This window comes from Capricornis sumatraensis, chromosome 14 (genome assembly GCF_032405125.1).
Source record: "Capricornis sumatraensis isolate serow.1 chromosome 14, serow.2, whole genome shotgun sequence".
NCBI classification, from domain to species: Eukaryota; Metazoa; Chordata; class Mammalia; order Artiodactyla; family Bovidae; genus Capricornis; species Capricornis sumatraensis.
Window position 1 is genome coordinate 15294296 of NC_091082.1, and position 26556 is coordinate 15320851.

At 36.8% G+C, this 26556-nt stretch overlaps 1 protein-coding gene across 3 annotated transcripts in view; it reads left to right on the top strand.

Annotated features, from left to right (window-relative positions):
* KCNT2 (potassium sodium-activated channel subfamily T member 2) overlaps positions 1-26556 on the top strand; it is a 437588-nt gene that overhangs the window by 406212 nt on the left and 4820 nt on the right. For all 3 annotated transcript variants that reach the window (XM_068985918.1, XM_068985919.1, XM_068985920.1), the window contains 2 exons: positions 7221-7521; positions 24566-24650. In XM_068985918.1, coding sequence (XP_068842019.1) covers positions 7221-7521; positions 24566-24650 — 386 coding nt within the window. The remainder of the gene's footprint in view (positions 1-7220; positions 7522-24565; positions 24651-26556) is intronic.

Genomic DNA, 26556 nt, shown 5'->3' on the forward strand with positions numbered 1-26556 from the left:
CCTTAAACTGCATGGACATCATTCTTTCACTTTGCCCTGCCACAGGAAACAAATTAAGCCTTTACTCATAGCTTCTTGGTGCATGACTGCTGGAGTTTACAAAATCAGAACTGAATGTAAAATTATAAGGTTGATCTGAGTCATTCCAGTTTTCATAAGGGGGTGATAATTTCTAAGCTTTAATATACTTGGATCAATAATACTATTTTATACAGATTCTTTACATAAGAATATGAATATCCATTGAGGCTTAACCTAGCTGCAGTGCCCTATGGATACTTCTCCTTGTGACTCTGGATCAGCATCTTTGTTGCTACAGAGGCACGGGCAGCAGCAGAAGCATTTTGTAGGGCCCCAGGGAGCTGTTTTCAGGAGTGTGGATCTCAGCATGGCAACTACTCTTCTTCCAACAAGTAACCACATCATCTACCTCTGTGATACCGAGTGTCAGCATTTTCCCCTAACACTCTTTGCAATGGAGTTTGATGCCTGCTGTAGACACACCACCAATGGTTATGGGATAAGGATCTTTCCCTGAAATTAGTGCCAGTCATGCCCTTTACTGGAATCTAGACACGCAATTCAATATGAAACACACAGAGAAGTCTAAGACCTGTGACACAGAGCCCCAGCTCCATCCTCTTGTCCTTAAATGCCAAAGATCGAAGCTTCTAACTTAAATTGGTGAAACCCAGACAGAAGCATGAGAGAACTGAACAAACACAACTTAAAACTCTGCAGCTCAAAGCAAACACTTGACAGTAGGCAGTGATACAACTCAGCAGGTGTGCTTATCAGCAGGTGATACAACCAGTTATCAAGTCAGAACCCAAAAACATGAGTCTCCGTATGGCCCCCATGGGCTGAATACCCTGCTTGCTGTGCCTGTTGCTACAATTCTGAGTACTTTATGACTCCCCAAGCTGCAACTTTAAGTGCTTACTGAGCCCACATCCATAAATTCTGCCTGATCCAACTTAATCTTCCATTATTATCCCAAACCCTTCACATCCATACGTTCTCTTCAGACTTTGGTCTGTAAATATTTAAAAACTGAAGTAGTTCTTTTGGAGTGTAACTTCCTAAACATGTGATAAAAAGTAAAATGAGTAACATACATGCTGCCTGCCGCTGCTGCTAAGTGGCTTCAGTCGTGTCTGACTCTGTGCGACCCCACAGATGGCAGCCCACCAGGCTCCCCTGTCCCTGAGATTCTCCAGGCAAGAATACTGGACTGGGTTGCCATTTCCTTCTCCAATGCATGAAAGTGAAAAGTGAAAGTGAAGTCACTCAGTCATGTCCGACTCTTAGCGACCCCATGGACTGCAGCCTACCAGGCTCCTCCGTCCATGGGATTTACCAGGCAGGAGTACTGGAGTGGGGTGCCATTGCCTTCTCCGATATGCTGCCTGGTGTCGTCATATTTATGAATCACTTTATGAGGCTCCTAGAAAAATAACACAACCAGCCAAAATAAAGTCAAAATTATTTCTGTTTGTTTTTATGAAAAAAGGAGAGTTATTTAGATTAACAAATTTAAAAGCATTAATTTATAATATTTTAATAATCTATGATTAATTTAAATATCAATCAAGTAGCATTTAGGCTAATAATAAAATTAATTCCTGTCTTAAGGGAAGACATCTACCATGTAGTTAGTAATTGCATGATAATAGTATTCAAGATCCTAAATGGAGAAGAAAAAAGTAAGATTTTCTGGGCTTAAAGCACTAGGAGAGGCATCAATTCAGTTCAGTCACACAGTCGTAACCAACTGTTTGTGACCCCATGGATCGCAGCACGCCAGGCCTCCCTGTCCATCACCAAGTCCCAGAGTTCACTCAAACTCACGCCCATCGAGCGGTGATGCCATCCAGTCATCTCAACCTCTGTTGTCCCCTTCTCCTGCCTTCAATCTTTAAGCATCAGGGTTTTTTCCAGGGAGTCAGTTCTTCGCATCAGGTGGCCAAAGTATTGGAGTTTCAGCTCCAACATCAGTCCTTCCAATGAACATTCAGGACTGATTTCCTTTAGAATGGATTGGTTTGAACTCTTTGCAGTCCCAGAGACTCTGAAAAATCTTATCCAGCACCACAGTTCAAAAGCATCAATTCTTCGGTGCTCAGCTTTCTTTATAGTCCAACTTTCACATCCATATATGACTATTGGAAAAACCATAGCCTTGACTAGATGGACCTTTGTTGGCAAAGGAATGTCTCTGCTTTTTAATATGCTGACTATGTTGGTCATAACTTTCCTTCTAAAGAATAAGTGTCTTTTAATTTCATGAGTGCAGTCACCATCTGCAGTGATTTTGGAGCCCCCCAAAATAAAGTCTGTCACTGTTTCCATTGTTTCCCTATCTATTTCCCATGAAGTGATGGGACCGGATGCCATGATCTTCGTTTTCTGAATGTTGAGTTTTAAGCCGACTTTTTCACTCTCCTCTTTCACTTTCATCAAGAGACTCTTTAGTTCTTCTTCACTTTCTGCCATAAGGGTGGTGTCATCTGCATAGCTGAGTTTATTGATATTTCTCCCGGCAATCTTGATTCCAGCTTGTGCTTCTTCCAGCCCAGCGTTTCTCATGATGTACTCTGCATAGAAGTTAAATAAGTAGGGTGACAGTATACAGCCTTGACGTACTTCTTGAAACCAGTGACAGTATACAGCCTTGACGTACTGTTTGAAACCAGTCTGTTGTTCCATGTCCAGTTCTAACTGTTGCTTCCTGACCTTCATATAGGTTTCTCTAGAGGCAGGTCAGGTGGTCTGGTATTCTCATCTCTTTCAGAATTTTCCACAGTTTGTTGTGACCCACACAGTCAAAGGCTTTGGCATAAGCCAATAAAGCAGAAATAGATGTTTTTCTGGAACTCTCTTGCTTTTTCGATGATCCAGCGGATGTTGGCAAGTTGATCTCTGGTTCCTCTGCCTTTTGTAAAACCAGCTTGAACATCTGGAAGTTCACGGTTCACGTATTGCTGAAGCCTGCCTTGGAGAATTTTGAGTATTGCTTTACTAGCATGTGAGATGAGTGCAATTGTGCGGTAGTTTGAGCATTTTTTGGCATTGCCTTTCTTTGGAACTGGAATGAAAACTGACCTTTTCCAGTCCTGTGGCCACAGCTGAGTTTTTCCAAATTTGCTGGCATATTGAGTGCAGCACTTTCACAGCATCATCTTTCAGGATTTGAAATAGCTCAACTGGAATTTCATCACCTGCACTAGCTTTGTTCGTAGTGATGCTTTCTAAGGCCCACTTGACTTCACATTCCAGGATGTCTGGCTCTAGGTGAGTGATCACACCATCATGATTATCTTGGTCATAAAGATCTTTTTTGTACAGTTCTTCTATGTATTCCTGCCACCTCTTCTTAATATCTTCTGCTTCTGTTAAGTCCCTACCATTTCTGTCCTTTATCGAGCCCATCTTTGCATGAAATGTTCCCTTGGTATCTCTAATTTTCTTGAAGAGATCTCTAGTCTTTCCCATTCTGTTCTTTTCCTCTATTTCTTTGCATTGATCACTGAAGAAGGCTTTCTTATCTCTCCTTGCTATTCTTTGGAACTCTGCATTCAGATGCTTGTATCTTTCCTTTTTTCCTTTGCTTTTCGCTTCTCTTCTTTTCACAGCTATTTGTAAGGCCTCCCCAGACAGTTATTTGCTTTTTTGCATTTCTTTTCCATGGGGATGGTCTTGATCCCTGTCTCCTGTACAATGTCATGAACCTCCATCCATAGTTCATCAGGCACTCTATCTATCAGATCTAGTCCCTTAAATCTATTTCTCACTTCCACTGTATATATCTTAATACATATAAATCGGTATACTTTTTATTATATCCTATTGGAAGCAGGAAAGAAAGGTATGTAAATTTCAAGCATAGAAATAACTATCTCTGTGTTGTGAGTTTAGATTTCTTAAACTTAATCCCCAAATCCTTCTGATTTTTTTTTCTTTAGTTAAACTGAAATATGAAAAGAGACGTTACTTTTATTGAAATAATGATAAAAATGCCTTGTGAGTCCTATGGGTTTTTATGTAAATCATGATATTCTTTCCTTTGGGGGAATTCAAAACAGTGGTGAATAGGGGACCCAGTATTATTTAGCTCATATATGCTTGATATAATTCCTAGTACACATAACTAAGAAAAGCATTCACAAAGATTAAAAGTGTTTTATCCTTTACTTGAAAAATAAGCTAATCTTCAACTTCTTCCCTAAAGTATTTATTAACTTCTGGTTCTGTGACTTGACTTGTCAGTTCCATTATATGAGCATAATATCTTGAGTATTTGATCTGACAAAACTACTGTTTCCACATATTTATGGGAAATAAAACTATTACACGGAGTTATGACTAAAAAGAGTACTTCAAATTTTAGACTCTGATTCACAAATCTGTGCAAGCCAATTATCTAAATATGAGTGAACTAACATTTTCATTTTTGCTATAAAGTACATGTAAACTGAAACTACTGAACCTAGAATGATATTCTTTGCTGATGGTAGATATTACTTGCAGTTTTATGTATTTTACTTTCAGAGAAGAGGATTTTCAGTATATTATCAAGCAGGTAAGACTAGAGTAAGTTAAGACTTATAAAGGCATCCATTGTTGCAAAACCACGATATTAGAATTTTTAATACTTCCAACCTAAATTCTGTAGCTAAAAGGAGGTTTCTGTTTTGAATGAAATATTATCTTATTCCAATGGGATTAATGTATACATGCTGATGCTGCTGCTAAGTCACTTCAGTCGTGTCCGACTCTGTGAGACCCTATAGACTGCAGCCCACCAGGCTCCCCCGTTCCTGGGATTTTCCAGGCAAGAACACTGGAGTGGGTTGCCATTTCCTTCTCCAGTATACATGCTAGTATATATAAAATAGATAATGATAACCAACAAGGGCCTTCTGTATAGCATAAAGAACTCTACTTGTATATTATAATAGCTATAAGTGGAAAGACTCTGAAAAATTATATATAAATAATACATGTATAATTTGTTTAACCTTCATAGCTTCATAAGAGACTATTTCTTTTGTAGACGGAATTATACATATATACATATATATATATATATATATATAGCTAATACATATATATAACTGAATCATTGTACTGTACACCTGAAACTCACATTGGAAATCAATTATAGTCTTTAACTTAAAAAAAATAATAAATCAGTCTTAAAAAGAGAGAAGTACTCTCTAAGTATGCAGCAATGAAGCTTTAACAAATCATTCTCATACCACTCTCTACAGTACTGTTTTGAAACAAATGTGAACGAATATTTACATTTTTTATTGAATTTAAGTGTGAGACAATTTCGATTTCATAGCTTGCCACTAGGAATTGTGTGTAGGGCATTGAGTAAGCCTCCATAATTTATATTCACTTTAAAGGATCTTATTGGATCTGCCGTCTGACCTTACTTAAATTGGTAATTTAAAGTCTATTACTGTGGTAGCCAGCAACACATGCATGTTGTAGCTCACACTTCCATCCACAGACGGCAAACACAGCGGGTTCGTGAACACGGCTCTTATGCACAACAAAATGCAGGCAGTTTCCTTTTGCATGTGCATGCTTTAGAAAATAGGGCTTCCTGGTTTGAATCATGGTTCATTTCATATGCCTTCCTGGTATGAAAAGCAACAATTCTGAAACAAGAAACTTTTGTTTATGTTAATGTTACCGAGAGAGTGTGGTAGGGTCCAGCTGCTCACCACTCAGAAGCGAATAAACAGCCCAGATTGGTGGAAAGGAAAGTTTGCTTTATTTCAAATGCCAGCAACGGGGAGAGGAGGGTGGTGGACGTCTGTCCAAAGGCCAACTCACCCTCTCCCCCTTACACTGGCAACCAGGGGGGATAGAGCTTCTATACACAGAAGGAGGGGTGACATGCAGAAACAGCTCAGTCAGCTCTGACAGTCATCTTCAGATTGATCAGCATCATCCTGATTGTTTTAGGTACAGTTAATCTTCAGTTCCAGTGGCCATTTGTTCCCATTTCTCTGAGGCCACTTGGAATTCTGGCAGCTCATGTCCTGGTTACAGTCTGGTCGTCATGTAGTAATTGCTCTCCCTGGTGTTTTAGTATATGTTAAAGAGCTCAGTGATAAGGCTCAGAATATTATGTGCAACCCTTGAAAAAGAACTAAAGGTCCTTGACTATGCTTAACGACTACATTATTATTATTTAGTTTCCTTTGACTGTTTTCCTTTGTTTCTGCATTTCTCACTGCTCTGATTAAACTTATTGACTAAAGTTTCCACAGACACAAGGCAGGCAGAGGTCACGGTGAGGGGGCAAGGACCGTAAGGTCTTGCTCCATTTCAGTAAGTGCCTATAATCAAAGGAAAGCTTCTCACTTTAAAAGCAAATTTAGTAGTAAAAGAGTAAATCAAAATGGACTTTAGGAATTTTTTCATTGTTTTTCCTTCCTATGAAGAGTAGCCTAATGTAAGTTTTCTTTGTGATTCTAGAATATATTTGTGAAATATTAATACTTATAGCGTATTTTCACTTAGAACACTGAAAACAGTTCCCGAAGTGTATCATAATATTTTATCACAATTATTTATGTGGTAAATAACTAATGCATAAATTAAATAAAATATGCTTTTTGTTTTCCTAAGGATCATATGAGCAAATAAAATATTCACATTTTATAAAGTTCATGCCAATGCCCTCTTTAGAAAGAACAATAATTTAAAACCTTAAAAGTATTATTAACTCCAAAAATAAATGAACTTTCATACTTCTTCTAAATTTCATGTGGAGTACTATGAGTAAATTGAGGAAAGTCCATTACTTTGACTTCATTTGAATAACTCTATAAAATATCTAGCTCTTTTTGTTTTGGTTTCAAACAACTCTATGCCAGTTGTTTGGTAACTCTGATACATAAAATGTTAAATTCTTTTTATAAAGAAACATATACTGGCGTATGCAAGGATATTTTATCTGTTTCATTGTAAGTTTGACAAACATATTTTCTAACACTTTTAGTAACATAAAATTAGTGTCAATAATGATCTAGTAACATAAAATTAGTATCAAGAATGATGATCTTGTTCTTTCTGTAAAAACTCTCATGAGATATATAATTATATCAAGATTTAGCAAAAAAAAAAAAATATATGAATAGAACTCTAGGGTACCTGATTCTTAAGCTATCTAATTACCATATGCACTTCTTTTAAAGTCTCAGATATCCATCAGTGTAGAAGAGTGGGAAGACACCAAAGATGCTAAAGAGCAAGCTCACCACCGAAGTAACCACCGCAACTCGACATCCAGCGACCAGTCGGATCACCCGCTGCTGAGGAGGAAGAGCATGCAATGGGCCCGAAGGCTGAGCAGGAAAGGCCCCAAACATTCCAGTAGAACCGCGGAGAAAATGACCCAGCAGCGCCTGAACCTCTACAGGAGGTCAGAAAGACAAGAGCTTGCTGAACTTGTGAAAAATAGAATGAAACACTTGGGTCTTTCTACAGTGGGATATGGTATGCTCTTTACAAGTATCGCATGATGTGGGCTTGTGATTTCTTTCCGTTAGTTGGAACAGAGTCGGCTCTAATTTACTAATTTAAGAATCGTCTTTATGTTTCACAGGTCAGTTAGAAGAGACTAGTGACAGGTCTAACCTCCTAGAGGCAATTATGAACATGATATTAAAAAGAGAGGATTGAAAAATTTAAATATTTGCTCAGATCTCTAGGCGACAAGTTGAACCCATTACAAGAATTAATTTAATTGTAATTTTCACAAAAACGCTCCCATTTTAGAGAAAGGCAAACTAAATAACTTGCTAATTAGCTTGTTAGTAGCCTGACTGAGGCTTCTATCCAGTGCTGTCTGGCTCCAAAGCCTGTTTTACACACACATACACACACACACACACACACACACACACACAAACTGCATCTCATTTTAGAAGCCTGGAATAAAATAAATGTGTGGCATTCCTAAGTAACTAAATGGATACGCTACAAATGAATGAAAATGTTTCTATAAAATGTGTTTATAGTAAGTTGTGATCCAGAAACACAGAGTCTTCAAAAGCTTTGATCTGAAGCTCAGGTAGTGCTGGGTCTCTTACAGTGCAGGTAAGCCTCAGTGACTGTTGCGCTCTTACATTGATACACAGCTGTAATATAGATATGCTGCATATTTGTTTAGTTGCCCAGTCGTGACCGACTCTTTTGCAACTACATGGATTGTAGCCCGCCAGTCTCCTCTGTCCATGGGATTTCCGTGGAAAGAATATTGGAGTGGGTTGCTATTTCCTGTTCCAGGGTATCTTTCCAACCCAGGATCAAACCCTCGTCTCCTGCATTGGCAGACGGATTCTTTACCACTGAGCCACCAGGGAAGCCCCAAGCTCTATGTTAGACACCTCTAATAACATGAAGATTATGAAAAGAGGATTTGGAATCTCACGGACCTCTGAACTTCTCCACTTATTCTTAGTTCACAATAATTTATCCATTCAGCAGATTGTATTAGGTTGCCTTCTGAGTTCCAGGCACTGGGAAGAGAACAATGACTTATTCAGCAAGACCTCTGCGTTTATGGAATTTATATTCTAGTGTCAGCCAGTAGATTTGTTGTATTATTTAATTTCTCAAAGCTATTTTATTATTTGCAGAAATGAAATAATAATCATTTTGTCCTGAAGGACATGGGATAATGAATAATGTGCTTAGCCCAGAACTGGCATTCAGCTCATCCACCCATCTACTGTATGTCTAAGAACAGCATGTCTATCTGTGTTTTATATATAAAAATGTTATGTTTTTGTTTTTGTTTTTTGCCCACTTCAGCAAACAAACTGTTTCCATTTTTGGGAGCGATGTTGTCTTCACTGAGAATACATGCTTTGAAACAGTTATTGTTTGGCATGTTTGCTTTTTTTTGAGGGAAAGGAAATGTCTTGCTTATCCTTTAACCTTTGTATTGCCAACCAATGTACACATTTTCTGACACCTAGAAATCCAGTAACTGCATGTTGATTGCATGAGCAACCAGAGTGCTTACAGATGAGAAAACAGGGTCTCAGATATAAACTATTTCCTTGGGTTACCCAACCCTAGTGTGCACTCGAGTCAGTGCTTTAACTTGTGACTTTTGATTCCATATCTTTTTGTGTATCTGCTGGACCACTTATTTTTCCTACATTGCTGTCAGTATTTTGTAGCACTTTACAGATGTGAAATGTTTTTAAGTGCTTTATAATAATGCATGATGATTGATCTAACCATTGGTCTTAATCTACTATGTCCTGAGTAAGTCTGGCCTGATTCAAGAGCATGAGCAGATTTCTTTTGATATATTAGATATGAGATAGAAACGACAGGAAAGGGGAAAGTCACAGGATGACTTTTGAGGGCTCTAGCTTGAGCAAGTAGTTCATAATTGTAACATTCACTGAGCTTAGAAGAAGAATACTTGAGGTGAAGATAATAAATTTAATTTGAGTGCCTGGAAGACTTCACATGGATAATTATCCATAAGAAGCAAGACTTCTGCTGAATGGTGCTCAAGAAAAAGAAATGAGATGTGTTTATAGACTGTGACATCATCAGCTTATAGATTTTAAGTAGGGTGATAGACGGCTTCCCCGGTGGCTCAGTGGTAAAGAATCAGCCTGCAATGCAGGAGACATGGGTTTGATAGCTGGATCAGAAAGATCTCCTGGAAGAAGGCATGACAACCCATTCTAGTTCTTGCCTGGAGAATCCCATGGACAGAGGAGCCTAGAGAGCTACAGTCCATAAGGTCGCAGAGTCAGACACAACTGAAGCAACTTAGCATGTGTGCACACACGGTGTAGAAGTTGATGGAATAACCCCAGATGAAAGACTACAGGAGAACTCTAAAAAATATGCACATTTCTGGAATGATGAGGGAGGAAGTTGTTTTTTTTTTTTTTTGGAGTTTTAAAATAATTTTTTTTTACATTACTTTATTGGTTTTTTAAAACAAGAGGCTGAAGTGTCTAGAACTGAGTTACCCAAAATATGTAGCATAATACGATATTGGAGAAGGCAGTGGCACCCCACTTCAGTACTCTTGCCTGGAAGATCCCATGGACGGAGGACCCTGGAGGGCTGCAGTCCATAGCGTTGCTAAGAGTCGGACACGACTGAGAGACTTCACTTTCGTTTTTCACTTTCATGCATTGGAGAAGGAAATGGCAACCCACTCCAGTGTTCTTGCCTGGAGATTCCCAGGGATGGTGGGAGCTTGGTGGGCTGCCATCTATGGGGTCGCACAGAGACGGACATGACCGAAGCGACTTAGCAGCAGTATGATATTATGCTATTGACTGGTTATGTGATTTATCATTGTATTGATCTTTTATATCTTTTGAAGGCAGGTGAGTCCTTGTGTAGTCAGAGGCTGGTCACTTCCAGTCATGAGAAATTTTGTCTTCTACTCCAATGTGATATAAAATTGTATTTCTTATGTGCTTTATGATATAAAAACTGTTGAAATTTTGGAGTAGAGAAGGAATCATTAATAATGCAGAAAGTACAGTGATATGCTGACCTTGGTTATGTGACAGTTAGATAGCATGTGTGAGAGGCAGATCCGAGTAGCTTGATTAATAAATTAAGACTTGAATATAGTGGATTTCATATATTAGGGACCCCAAGTTAATAGAATTTTAATCTTCTGTCTATTGCTCCAAAATCTATTGCTTCCATTGCTAAAGTATCATGGTACAAGATGCAGGTTGAAATGTCAGTCATTTTGTCCACATTCCATCAGGGAAGAAGAAGGGTGAGGCCAGAGAAGAAAGGATTATCTCCTCAGTTAAGAAACAATACCAAGTAGCTGCATACACCATTTCCATTATGTTCCACTGGCAAGCTGTATGCTTTGTTTACAATGGCCTAAATCTAATATTACAAAAGACAAGACAAATGGCTATTGAGAGACAATTATCAGTCTCTGCCAGAATGGTTATGCTTTTTATGAAATTTTATTCTGAAGGAGAGGTGGGAAATATGGAAGTAGCTGGATGAGGAAGTGGACACAGAAGAGGGATTGTTTTGTTTTTTAAGAGGAAAGAGGTATGAGCATGTTTAAATAATAAGATTAAGCTACCAGTGGAGAAGTTGAAAGAAAACACAGTAAAAAGAACACAGTTGGAGCCCTTGCTTAGATACCTGGAAGTGAAGAAAAGATGAGTGTTTTAAAAGGGACAAACTTGTAGGTGTTTGTCAGGAAGTTGAGTAATATTTTACATGATAGTAAGAGGTAAAATCCTTTACTGAGAGTGATGGCAAGATTAAAAGGGTGAGTGTTTTAAAAATAAGCCAGAATGTTTAAAGTTTCAGGGGAAAGGGTGTCCTTTCTGTGCAAGACTGAACTTCTTGTCTTATTCTTCATTTCTTAAATTTATAATATAGAAGATTTCAGACATGAATAAATGTAGAAAGATTAGTATGATAAACCTTGCAGTTGTTTAGCTGCTAAGTCGTGTCCTACTCTTTTGTGACCCCATGGACTGTAGCCCACCAGGCCCCTCTGCCTATGGCATTTTCCAGGTAAGAACACTGGAGTGGGTAGCCATGTCCTTCTCCAGGGCTCTTCCCAACCCAGCGATCAAGCTGGTGTCTCCTGCATTGTAGGTGGATTCCTTACCACTGAGCCACCAAGAAAGCCCTAAGGAACCTGCATATACTCATTTTTCAACATCAGTAATTATCAGGTCAATTATTATCAGATATTGTTCCGTGTATGTGCCCGGTAATTTCCTTCACATCTCATATTAATTTCAGATCCATATATTTCAATATATACATCTATCATTTAAGTGCTAAATTTAAAAAAATATAGCCACATACCATTTTCACACTTAAAAACAATTTTAATATCAGCTTTTCACTTAGTGTTCAAATTTCCAGTGATCTCACAAATGGCATGATTTTTTATACTTTTTATCTAAATCAGGATCAATTAAGGTCCATTCATGGAGATGGGTGACAAGTTTGTTAAGTCACTTTTAAGTTTCCCCCATCTCATATTTTTCTAACTCAGTCTATTTCTTGAAGAAACTCACTCTGTGGTTTCCTAGACTCTGAATCTCCAGGCTTAATTGGTCCACTCTATCCCCTGCCTTTTCTTTTTTTAACTATTTTTTGTTACGATTATGAACTCCTAGATATAAATTTATTTTATGTTTTTATATGCATGTTATTAATTATTCATCATATTCTAAAGTTGACCAGTGGAAGCCTCTTCAGATAGCTTCCTGAATCTTTTTGTCATGACGTCAACCATATGTCATAGACTTGCCTTGCTCTCTGTAGGACTAAATGCTCCCCACCTAAATTAAGTCATCTCTCCCAGGATCACTCAAAATGCTAATCAAATTTTAGAGATACTCACTTTGCTGCGTTTGTCACTTTTTCTAAGTTCGTTGGGGAGAGCTAAAAGATTAGGCAGAAGATAGGTAGACAGATAAACAATTTCACCAGTTCATCAAGAAATTACAATTACAATGCAGGCTACTGGGTTTTTATTTAACTTTTTCTATCCTGTAGCTGTACTTTCTGCTATGCCAATATTAATGCTCATCAGCAACAATAGAAATGATGGAATTATAAAATTCATATTGCTTTTTCACAATTTACATAAAACAGTCTCAGAATAATAATACAGTGCTAGTCTTAACACTATAATTGCCAAAGCATGAATTTTTAATGTACTCCTTATAGACTAACCCAAAGGAATGTTTATTAAAATAATTCCAAGTCTTGGAAAAATTCTTCTTGCTGTAGTCATACCATCGGTTGGATATCAAGTTAGACTTATTTCTGTTTTCAAGGTTTAAGAATTTATTTTCCTAAAATTAGACTTTGTTTTTTTTTTGTTTGTTTTTTTTTTTAGTGATGCAAACTTTGTGCACAATTCAAAGCCAAATATTTCATATAAGTTACACTCAAAAAAATTTAACATCACTCCCCATCACTTCTACACAATCTCCTTCTTTCCTCATGAGTAACTTTTTTTTAACTTTATGGTATATTCTTCCATGTATAAATATAAACTTTAAAATGTAGTTGGAAGCATGATATGTTCCTTTTTCTTTTTCCCACGTTGCTCCTTCCACTTAATGGTATATCCTGGAGATCACTGATTTAGTAGAATATAGAAATAGTTTTTATTTCTTTTTGCAGCTGTCTAGTGCTTCATTGTATAGAGGTATAATAGTCTATTAAACAAGTCCTTCATGCCTTTTCTAATTACAAAGAGTCTTGCAATAAATAGGCATATGCATACGTCTTTTTGTATTTTTTCCCAGTGTACCTTTGGGATGGATATCTAAAAGCGAGATTATTGGATTAGAGATTAAATATATATAATTTTGCTTTTAGAAAATTTTTCATCCTTAAATGTGTATGATTTTGCATTTATACTAGCAAAGTATGTAACTATTTTCCCAAAATCTTGCCAACAGAAAGCTGTTAGACTTTTATGTGTTTTGCGATTCTAATAGATTATCTAAGTGGTATCTCAGTGTGCCTTCTTATTATAATAACGTATAGCATCTTTTCATGTGATTGAGTCTTTTTCAGTGAATTGTTTTCATTTCTAGCCAATTTTATAGATTTATTTCTGTTTTTAATAATTTAGAGGGGGCTTTCCAGGTGGCGCAGTGGTTAAAGAATCGACCTGCCAATGCAGGAGACACAAGAGATGCAGGTTCCATCGCTGGATCAGGGAGATCCCCTGGAATAGGAGATAAGCAACCCACTCGTTTCTTGCCTGGGAAATCCCATGGACAGAGTAACCTGGTGGGCCACGATCCATAGTGTCGTGAAGTGTAGGACACAATTGAGCAACTGAGCACTCACACGCACACACACACATTGGGTAAATTAGAACTGTGGCTAATAATTGCAGATATTTCTTTCTCAGCCTAGTTTTTTCCTATACTTCTGTTATTTAATATTTTAATCTAAGTTTTAAATTGTTCCCATTATTATTGGTCTATTTTGAGTAGATCAAAAGAAACTTTCTCTCTTCTAATTTAGAGGGGAATTCTCTTATGTTTTTCATTACTTATTTGGTTTCACCTTTTGCATTCAAGCATATGATCTATTTGGAACTCATCCTGGTATATTTGGTAGGCAAGGGAACACACTTGTGTATTTTCTAAGATAATTTTCCTCGTTGAGTTATATAATGTGCTTTGCTGTGCTTAGTCGCTCAGTTGTGTCCGACTCTTTGTGACCTCATGGCTGTAGCCCACCAAGCTCCTCTGTCCATGGAGATTCTCCAGGCAAGAATACTGGAGTGGGTTGCCCTGTCCTCCTCCAGGGGATCTTCCTGACTCAGGGATCGAACTCAGGTCTCCCACATTAGGGAAGCCCTTAGTTATGTGATACCATTTACTAAAATGCACACCCCACTCCACTGATTTTTAGATCCTGCTTTTAGCAGACCTCAAATTCATACATGTTATTGTGTCTGTTTCTTTCTAGACTTTCTATTATGTGACAGTGGTCTGTCTGCCTGTTCTGACAAAAATCACCCACTGTTTTAATTGCAGTCTTTATAGTGTATTTTCATATCGGGTAGGGCTAGGGACATTTCACTCTTCTTTGTCAGTATTTGCTTAACTATATTTAGATATTTCTTCTTCTGAATTAATTTTATAATTAACTTGTTTGTTTCAGATGAAAAGAAAGGATTATTTCCTTCTGCTTTTAGTCCTCCTCCTTCCTAGTTCTTTCACATCCAAATCCTGTCATCTAACTCCCCTCCCCTAATATGTCATATTTCCCCCTTTCTATTCTCTTAGTTCCTCTTCTGAGGAAACCATGCCTCCTTCCCTAAATCCTAAAACAAACACATGTGCACGTACATGTGCACACACATTCCTTACTCCTCAATTTGTCTCTTGTGTTTTCTTTTATCTACTAATTACATCCTATGTCTTTGCATCATCAGTTCATGTTTACCCTCAGTTCACTTCTTCTCTGCCCCTTTGCTGAGACACTATCAGATAGAAAGGATTCTTACTTTCCTTCATCTGTCTTTAGCAGTATCCTTTCCCAGATCTTCTTTCTCTTTCTGAAAAATTACCAAACTTGCAGAACAATGCTGCTTTATAAATGATACATTAGAAATGTTATTTTTATCCTGTTTAAAGAAAAAAATTATATCTCAAATAATAGGAAATAATAAAAAAACACTGAAAAATGCTTAAAATCTAAAAGGTCACTAAATTGTTAACTTTTAACAACTAACCTTGCTTCCTGAAGGCACAGATTATCTCTCACTTATTTTTTTTTTTATCATATTCAATTCCCAAAGAAAGGTAATTCTTTAAAACCAGAGGATAATTTTTTAATATTTCCTGATATAGCCTGTCTCTACAGGTTAGGTTGAAATAATGTAAATGCTTGTGCATGTTGTTGTCTAAGATAAACATATACCTATTCTCCAAAGAACATTAGTTAGATTGCTGCTGCTAAGTCGCTTCAGTCGTATCTAACTCTGTGCAACCCCATAAACGGCAGCCCACCAGGCTCCCTCATCCGTGGGATTCTCCAGGCAAAAACACTGGAGTGGGTTGCCATTTCCTTCTCCAATGCATGAAAGTGAAAAGTGAAAGGGAAGTTGCTCAGTCGTGTCCAACTCCTAGCGACCCCATGGACTGCAGCCCTCCAGGCTCCTCCGTCCATGGGATTTTCCAGGCAAGAGTACTGGAGTGGGGTGCCATTACAGGTATATAATCTCTCACCGGTACTTTTAAAATCCAAAATTTCTGGATACTGAATTTTTAAGTAGGTTCAACACCAAAACTTGTTTAACCACAGAAGTTGATCCAAACTGCTTGAAACTATTTGGATCTTTGATCAAATTTATTGTGAATATGCATATGTTTGCTGCAGAAATATGAACCTTGCTGCTTCAGACCCAACTGAGACTATTACATGAAATACATTATGTACCCTAAATCTAAAAACTTTACTAGTGGAACACATCTGGCCTCAAGGGATTGGGAGACAAAATGAGAACCTGCATGTCTTGAGAAATTAACTAATGTGATGACCTATAAGTTCTGCTTGTCTTTTATTGATTTTTTTGGAAAATATCTTCAATATAATTTTAAAAACTTACTGGCATCATTCTTCAACAATTTATTTGGCTCCGATACTCACTAAAATTATTCTCAATAACTTTTGAAATATTCTTAACTATCAAAATGACACACACTTTATAAATATTTGATATTTATATATTTTATATATAGTTATATATTACATATATATATAATTATATAGTTTATATATTATATAAATGTATTTGCCATTATAAATTGGCAAGTAAGTGTCCCTGGTATGACCAGTGCTGCAGGTTCCGATTTTGACATGGATCCCTTTGTTCATATTGTTAGTAAACAAAGGAACGTCAATGGGGGAAAAAAAGAAATCTTTTTTAAGTGACAGAGGTAACTACTAGTTAGACGTGGCTTTCATTACATCCATCAGGAAGCCTTAGTTTCTTTGTTAAATAAGTTTATAATTTGCCTGAAATAATGAACAGATTAAGCAAGAGTTGGTTTTATAGTTAACATGGTGACTTTAATTCTTAGTTATTCTCTTCTGTATGGGATAGAAACAGGCAAAATCAATAAGAAAGAATTGTTATTCCCACCCAAACCTAAGATATATATTGTGGTGCTGGTAGCAGTAATAGTAATAATAATATCATCAACTTCTACTTTCAGACTCTCTTATAAATCATTGATCATTTTCATGTGTTTTCATTAAAAATTCCCCCAAATTCTAATCAATAGGTCAAGTACATTTTCTAGTAAAAGGTTATAAATTTGTCCTGAAACATTACCAAAGAGGGAAAGGCACCAAAGTTAGATATTCTTCTAAAATATTTTATAACATTTAGCACATGGGAGGAATAATATAAGTATCTGAGATCACTATAATGACTTCAATAGTAATTTTTTATTTCAAAAGAAACTGACAAATACTGAAATTTTACTGTTTTTTGAAATATATAATTTACCATTTCACAGTATAATAAAATAGTATTGATATGTGCAATCATTATACTGCCAGTATAGATTTCCAGAAAGTAGATGATTTTATGTTATTCTGTATTTCCAGAACTGACCCATTCTCACAAGGAGGCAGACATAGGAGGATGAAACCTGGGGTTTTATGTTAATCTCATTCTGTATATAGAATGTTAATAGAAAGAAACAAACTCAGCGGTTTCTTTAATAGATAAAGTAATGAAGCTTTCAAAAGAGGTAACTGCTGAGCTGATAATGATTTATGATAAACGCAATTATTTCTGCAATGAATTTTCCATATCTCCCTAAAGTAAAACTGTAAAGTTTTGTTTCATGGAGTTGTATCATAACCTTCCCAGAGCATTAACTTCTCAATGATGTCAATATTTTTACATAATTTAACTCCACAGTTACCTTAATTGCACTTAATAATAGATGTATTTTATCCTTACACCTGGAAATAAAATATTGTGCTTTGGCATATGTCTAAGAAAAATGTGGACATTTGAATAAAATAAAATATTTTTGTCATTGAGAAAAAATTTAATTAGTTGAATGAACGTTTTACTTTCAACATCTTATGAGTTCAGCATTTTATCGGTTTGTATAAATAGTCAATGAGAGCAAAAATGAGCTTTCTAAATGCATTGAAACAGCAAGAGGAAGTTTCCAATTATGATGATTGTTTATAGCCTCAATTTAAACAACTAGAAAAAGATAAACCAGTAGTGTACAGGTGTTGGGAAAAATCGGCATATAACTTTGTTACCCGAGAAAAGGTTAACACATGATTTAGGCCTTTTACAGGCTGGAAGTCATGTAAATGGACCCCAAACAAGAAAATATGACCAGTACCAGCAGAAAAAAAAAAATCAGTCAACAGAAACAGATTCATAAAATATGAATGTTGAGATAGTTATTATAATATGATATGATCTATATGTTCAACATGGTAGATGAAAACAGGATGATAAGGAGAAAAATTGAAGACAGAAAGCTCATATAGGTGAGTATTTGTAATACTTTACTTTTCCATATTTTACTTGGAAAAATATATATTTTCCAATTAAAATGTGTATTGCATGGGATTTACATAAAAATAACTATTGCAGAATAAAAACATCAGTGAACATAAAGCCATAGCAATAGACTATCCAAAATGCAGAATAGAGAAGAAAAGAAAAAGTAAAAGCCTTGAAAAAGTGGTGCTAGCTGCACGTGGTATAATATGGAGTAATTTCATAATTGGAGTAACAGGAGGAAGAGAGTGGATATTTGAAGAACTAATGATCAACATTTTTTGTCCAAATTTGGTGGGAACTCTATTCAAGATCTCAGAAGCTCAGTGAAGCTCAAGGAATATAAATATAACAAATAAAATAATGCCAAGACACAATATTAAAAAAATGCTGGAAGTCAATGATAAAATACCTCAAAAGGAGCAGAAGGAAAAAGACATTTCCTAAGAAAGAGCCAAACATAAGGACAGTAGACACCTTCATGTCAGAAACTTCTCAAACCAAATCACAACTGAGAAACTTGTTTCTAGTACTGAATAAAATAGTCTACCTAACACACCATACATAGTAAAAATATCTTTCTGAACTAAAAGCAAATAAGGACAGTTTTAAAAAACAAAAGCTGAGAAAATTTGTCAACAACAGCTCTCAGGATGAAAGAAATTGTTGAAAGAAATTCTTAAGTAGAAGAAAAATAATGCCAGTGGAAATTTAGATCTAAACAAAATAAGCATATGGGCAAATGTAAAAGATGCATTTCTATTTTTAAAATTTTGTTCAAAAGTAATTCACCATTTATGACAAACATTGTAAGGTTTATAATATATATATAGAAGCAAAATGTGTGGCAATAATAATAAGGAAGAAATAGAATATAGTAAAGTTGTTAAGGGCTTCCCAGTTGGTGCCATTGGTAAAGAACCTGAGTGCCAATGCAGGAGACGTAAGAGATACGGGTTCAGTCCCTGGTTGGGGAAGATCCCCTGGAGGAGCGCATGCAGCTCACTCCAGTACACTTGCCTGGAGAATCACAGGGACAGAGGAGCCTGAAGGCACAGTTCACAGGGGTGCGAAAAGTCAGACATGACTGGAGTGACTTAGCACACACACAAGTTTGTAAAATTACATGTAAAGTGATGTGCTATTTAAGAGTAGACACTGAAAAATTAAAGCTGTGTATTTAAGCTTTAGAGCAAGCGACAGGAAATGGTAGCATGCCAGTTTCTGGAAAAAATAAAAGCAATCATTCTTACTGATATTTGCATTTTCTATGGCTGCCTCCACTTTCCAGTTGAAAAAGTTTAAGTACAGCAGAGCTCATATGGCCTGAAAAGTCTGAAATATTAACTATTTGGTTCTTTTAAAAGCAATTGCCAACTAATGACCTAGACAAGCTACAAAAAAGGAAAACCAAAGAGATATAACTGATAATCAATGTTTCAAATAAAACAGACTGATTATAAGAAGAACTGTGTAAAACCTCAATTAATCCAAAGAAGGCAGAGAAAAAAGAAAGAGGCACAAAGAACATCTGGAACAAGTGAAATACAACAGCAAGACGGTAGATTTAAATCCTACTATATTGATACTTCATACCAGGGAAGCCTGTCGTGCTGCAGTCCACACGGTATCAAAGATATGCACGTGGCAACAACCATATTAATATTTATATTACATATAAATGGATTAAACATTTCAACTATCTTCCCTGGTGGCTCAGAGGTTAAAATGTCTGCCTCCAATTCAGGAGACCTGGGTTTGATCCCTAGGTCGAGAAGATCCCCAGGACAAGAAAATGGCAACCCACTGCAGTATTCTTGCCTGGAGAATCCCATGGATGGAGGAGCCTTGTAGGCTACAGTCCACAGGGTTGCAAAAAGTCAGACACAACTGAGAGACTTCACTTTCACTTTTCAAACATTTCAATTAAGAGGCAGAAGTCATCAGACGGGATTAAAAAAAGCAATACCCAGCTTTATGTTGTCTAAAAGAAACACTTAAAATGTAAAGAAAGAAATAGATTAAAAATAAAAGCATATAATTATATTTTATGTAACCACAATTCTAAGGAAAACTTGAATGACTGCATTAATATACACCCGTGGTGGATTCATGTCAATGTATGGCAAAACCAATACAGTATTGTAAAGTAAAATAAAGTAAAAATAAAAAATTTTTAAAAAGTAGATCCATGCAACAGCTTGGATACTTAACAAAATGATTTCACACAGGGGAAATAAAGCCTTACAGAAACGCACTGTAAGATCCTTGGAGAGTGAATGTTTCTAGAAATCAGTGATTCTAAGGATGGGGCATGCAAGGAAGGAATTAACTGCAAAAGATCAGGAGGGAACTTTTTGTCATTATAGAAATGTTCTGTGTCATAATTATGGTAGAAGTTGCACTATTCTATGCAGTGTCAAAACTCATTGCATGTGCATTTGGAATTAGTGAATTTCAACAGGATATTAATATCCTAAGATAACTCAAATAATATGCTTAAAATCATATAGAAAGTTTACAGCTAACTTGTTATAGGTGAATGTGTAGACTTGGCCTGTCTTGTTCATTGTTGTCTCCAGATTTAGAATTATTTGTGACTAATCATACCTGCCTAGATAATATATTCAAAAGCAGAGACATTACTTTGCCGACTAAGGTCCGGCTAGTCAAGGCTATGGTTTTCCCTGTGGTCATGTATGCATGTGAGAGTTGGACTGCGAAGAAGGCTGAGCGCCGAAGAATTATGCTTTTGAACTGTAGTGTTGGAGAAGACTCTTGAGAGTCCCTTGGACTGCAAGGAGATCCAACCAGTCCATTCTGAAGGAGATCAGCCCTGGGATTTCTTTGGAAGGAATGATGCTAAAGCTGAAGCTCCAGTACTTAGGCCACCTGATGCGAAGAGTTGACTCATTGGAAAAGACTCTGATGCTGGGAGGGATTGGGGGCGGGAGGAGAAGGGGACGACAGAGGATGAGATGGCTGGATGGCATCACTGACTCTATGGACATGAGTCTGAGTGAACTCCGGGAGTTGGTGATGGACAGGGAGGCCTGGCGTGCTGCAATTCATGGAGTCACAAAGAGTCGGACACGACTGAGCTACTGAACTGAACTGAATCATACCTGAAAGTGAAAGTGAAATTCGCTCAGTTGTGTCTCTTTGCGACCCCATGGACTGTACCCCGCCAGGCTCCTCTGTCCATGGAATTCTCCAGGTGAGAATACTGGAGTGGGTAACCATTCCCTTCTCCGGGGGATCTTCCCAACCCAGGGACTGAACCTAAGTTTCTCACATTACAGGCAGATTCTTTACCATCTGAGCCACCAGGAAAGCACAGTCATGCCTAGTTAACATTATTAAATGAGCAAACTGGAGAACAAAATAACGAAAATCCTGTGCTAAATTATGATCATCAACTAATGATAAAAATGCCTCCTGTAAGTCATTTGGGGGTACTAGAGGATGGCAGCAAAATTGAAAACCATACTTATTTTTTAATCAGATAATATGTTCAATACATTTTTCTTCAATCTCAGATATTTCTTCAGGTGAAGTACCTTTAAGCTTAAAGTAGTATGCGTGCTCAGTTGCTGAGTCATGTCTGACTCTTTGTGACCCCCGTGGACTGGACTGTAGCCCTCCAGGCTCCCCTGTCCATGGGATTTCCCAGGCAAGAATACTGGATTGGGTCGCCATTCCCTCCCCTAGGGGATCTTCTGACTGTCTCCTGCGTGGACAGATGGGTTCCTTACCGCTGAAGCACTCTTAAAGTAGTATATTCAACAATTAAAATGAAACTAAATAAATAAGGTCTTTCCAAAACCTTTTGGAATTTGTACAGAAATGTATTTATTTCACTTTTTCAGGTTATCAACTAAATGGTAGTTGAGAACCAAATGAGGTGGAGATTTTCTAATGACCTGTTACGTTTCAGGGCGTCACGCTTCAGTCTCCAGGATGCAGTATTAGCTGCTGCTATTTTGTTTAGCCTATGTGAAAACTCATACACAGGAGAAATTTTTCAAGAAGAATGCATACGTCAAACTTGCTTTCTGTATAAAAAAAGGATTTTGCTAATCTCCTGCCAGTACAATATGCTTTGAGGTGAAATTGCACCTTATTTGGAGTAAGCTTGTTATATACTCATTGGAATTCCAAGCTCCAGCATTTTGAATTAGCCGTAACCACACACCCCCTAGTATGATTGGCAGATTTAGCCAAAAGAAATATAGCATGTCTAGTTAAATTTGAATTTCAGATAAACAACAAATGATTTTTAGTATGAGCATGTTACATTCAATATTTGGTACATAAATATGCTTACACTTGTTAATTTTTAGTCTGAATTTCAGATTTCACAGGGCATTCTCTATTTTGCTGTAACCTTATCCCTATGGCAGGATACAATCCCTTGTGTCTGCCTTGGGGTTATGCAATTGAGTATATTCCTTTATTTGAATATTAATTTGATAATCTCATGATTATAATAATTTTACTGGCAGATTTACTGGAGACTTCAATTATATTGCAGTCTAACTTCCTTGTAAGATAAGAATTTTCATTTATAGACTTAAGAATGTCACATCTACATATCAACTTGAAAGATCATAACTGAAAATACTATCTTTCACAGTCCAGTGACAGGTTTCTAGTTAGAAGCACATTATGGTAGACATTATTTTATGAAAATAATATATATTTTCCAGTGTAGAAAATTATTAGAATCATCTGCATTGGCCTAAAAATCATCTTTAATTTTATGCAGTTATTTTCATGTTGATATATCCCTATTGCTATGAAATATAGTTTTAGATTTCTGGATGAAACTGGAAATTTTAGTACCATTTTTAGGAGCCAACCTTATCTTAACTGAAGTAGCTAGAGAGGACTGTGGCTCTAGAGCAGGTTTTGAAACAGTGCCCCTCCAGCTTAAAATCTTTACCCTTAGGAGGATTAATATTTATTGACTATGTATCTGCAAGCCTCTGTATTTACACCTTCTAGTAGCCTTGGAAACTATAAAACCTCAGTCCCAAAGCTGTTTTATTTTCCTTTCCAATGTCAAGTCAGCTCTCCAAAGGTGAAGTCTGATGATGTCTTCAGAGTGAATTGACAAAACTTAGAGGGCACAGCTGTTTGTTTTTAGAATATGAATTGTTTTAGAGAAAAAGCAAACGATCCAGCGGCACACTGCCGTGGAAACTTACAGTTGAATCTGATCCACAGAACTCTGCATTCTTCCAGAATACCATGTTTTATATCAGACATATTATGTAAGGAAGTCAAATGTACTTAGGGTTTTCATGCTATTTAGATACATATCTGTTGTGTTTTTTAAAACACAATGTCATTAGATGATTTTTTTCACACTATTTTCCATATCAGTGTTCCTGTCTGGGATGGGAATCTATAACCACAATTTTTTTTTTTTTTTTTTTTGGAGGAAGACCTATACAGTTAATTTTTCTATTTTTTTAATTTAAATTTACTTATTTTAATTGGAGGCTAACTACCTTACAATATTGTGTCGGTTTTGCCATACATCAATATGAATCCTCCACGGGTATACATGTGTTCCGCATCCTGAACCCTCCTCCCACCTCCCTCTCCGTACCATCCCTCTGGGTCATCCCAGTGCACCAGCCCCAAGCATCCTGTATCCTGCATCAAACCTGGACTGGCGATTCGTTTCTTATATGATATTATACATGTTTCAATGCCATTCTCCCAAATCATCCCACCCTCTCCCTCTCCCACAGAGTCCAAAAGACTATTCTATACATCTGTGTCTCTTTTGCTGTCTCATATACAGGGTTATCATTACCATCTTTCTAAATTCCATATATATGTATTAGTATTCTGTATTGGTGTTATTCTTTCTGGCTTACTTCACTGTGTATAATAGGCTCCAGTTTCATCCACCTCATTAGAACTGATTCAAATGTATTCTTTTTATTGGCTGAGTAATACTCCATAGTGTATATGTACCACGGCTTTCTTATCCATTCATCTGCTGATGGACATCTAGGTTGCTTCCATGTCCTGGCTATTATAAACAGTGCTGCAATGAACATTGGGGTACACGTTGTCTATAACCACAATTTTTTATAATTATAAAAGCATAGCAAATCTAGTAAACATCCTGTGTAGCCATTTCTATATTAGTAATACTTTGAGTTACAAAAAGCATTAGCGTAATAGCTTACAAGGTAGTGTGTGACTGTTGTGAACAGAATTAGATACTGTATTTTTTAAACATCTATTGTAACAAAAAATGAGTGCCTGTCAGATATTTCCAGTGACAGTAATTGAAAATAGGCAAAGTTATATAAACAGTCATGCTGTGGGGGAAACTATAGCAAGTTATTATTGACAGCTATGTGGTTTGAAGGTGAGATGCTCTGCAATAATTCCCATAATTTTCTGTAAGTGGTATAACTAACTTGGCATTGATTTATCTTCTAGATGAAATGAATGATCATCAAAATACCCTCTCCTACATCCTGATAAACCCATCTCCAGACACCAGACTGGAGCTGAATGATGTTGTGTAAGTTGATGTATCTCACATAAGGCCTGTGTTTTCAGAAAACCACAAATTTATTTATTTTTATATTTTTATTCCCTCATAAAACCCCATAATGTTCTTGTGATATAAATACTTAGAAAATCGAAGTCTAATTTTGGTGTTCAATAAACAAATGCATTTTGTGCACTGCATTGTGTATTGCTGTGTGTCGTACTATACAAAAGCATCATAGGATGGTAGAGGCATAGAAAACAGCTTGAATTTTGTTTTCAATATATTGAGCAAGTATACATTTGGACAAATGATAGAAAATCTGTGAAATGGAAAAAAAGAAGTTCAAAGGAAAACCTAAACTATACCACACTAGCTAATTCTAAATCCCTTAGACCTTTCAAAGCCAAGGTAAAATTGGTCAAAATCTTTATTAGGAAAGGGTCTATGGTAGTAATTTGTATTATGCATGTTAATAAAAGTGTTAAAGTGCTGCTTTAAAAGTGTGGTCTATATAGCATGACTTTGTCACATGAGTTAAGCATGGATTAAATGAGATAGTGTTTTTCTAAACTCAGAAAAGAAGGCATTATTGTGAGTTACTCTGATTATAATGATGGAGGACTTGAACTAGACTCTTAGGGTAGATAGGATTTGTGCAGGTAGAGAGGAGAGAACATTCCAGAACAGGGAGATGGCTTGAGAAAAGGCAGTACCTGGGCATCATATAGTATGTGCCAACTGGCAATACTACAGAGCCTAGTGTGACCAGAGTAAAAGCTTTGTATTGTTAGCATTTGCATTGCTAATAACTAGTCAAACCAAATATCGATTTAGTTCAGTTCAGTTCAGTTGTGTCCAACTCTTTGCGACCCCATGGACTGCAGCACGCAGACTTCCCTGTCCATCACCAACTCCGAGAGCCTACTCAAACTCATGTATATTTAGTCGATGATGCCATCCAACCATCTCATCCTCTGTCATCTCTTTCCCCTCCTGCCTTCAATCTTTCCCAGAATTAGGGTCTTTTCAAATGAATCAGTTCTTTGCAGTATTGGAAACATATTAAGCCTGACTTTGGAAGGACCTTAGATTAGAAAATAAAAAATTTATACTCAGTCTTCTAGGTAATAAGAGCATTTGGTTATATGAGCAAGAAAGCAGCAAAATTTTAGAAGTCATTTTGACAGCTATCGATGTAAGCCTAGGAGAGAAATTCCTTATGAGAAGCTGCTCCCAAGATCCATGGTTCTAAGGATTTTCTAGACCAAGTCCTGCTTACACAAGGTAGTTAACTCCAGATTGTATTAGTGACATGAAACCAATGCCAAAGATTCAAAAGAATTGGTGGGTGTTAGGTCCACAGGAAGTGTGTGTGTCTATAACCAGGAAAATAAGCAATAAGGCCAGTGACTAGGAAGTGTGAGGACATTCTGTGAGGCAGAGCATAAAGTGGATCCATGCCAAGTGGTTTAGAACTAAAGTTGGTATTAATAATATGCTAGCAGTTAGAAGCCTACTTGTAGATGTTGCCAGTTTTCTGGGAGATTTCAGCTGGGATTGAAAGGGTTCTTTTTTTTTTTTTTTGAAAGAGCTGTCTAGGAAGCAATGGAATTGATTGGCAGGGTAGAGATAAGATTCTGTCATAACATCTGGATGAGGGTTGTAAAAGCAAAAGCCTATGGAATAAATTTATGGAGGCAAAGCCTATGGAATAAATTTATGGAGGCAAACTTTAAGACTTGTTTATTGTTCTGGGAATTGGAAAATAATGGCTCTCGCATGGTTTTAAGAGTTAGAATCTATAAGGTTGCAAAAAAAAAAAAAAAAAAAATTACTCTTTAACTGAAACAAGTCAGGATGGTGAGGCACTTTTCCAAGCAGAAAAGAGCAGTCTTTGGGTGAGGAGGAGAGAGATGAGCAGCTGGGGTTTCAG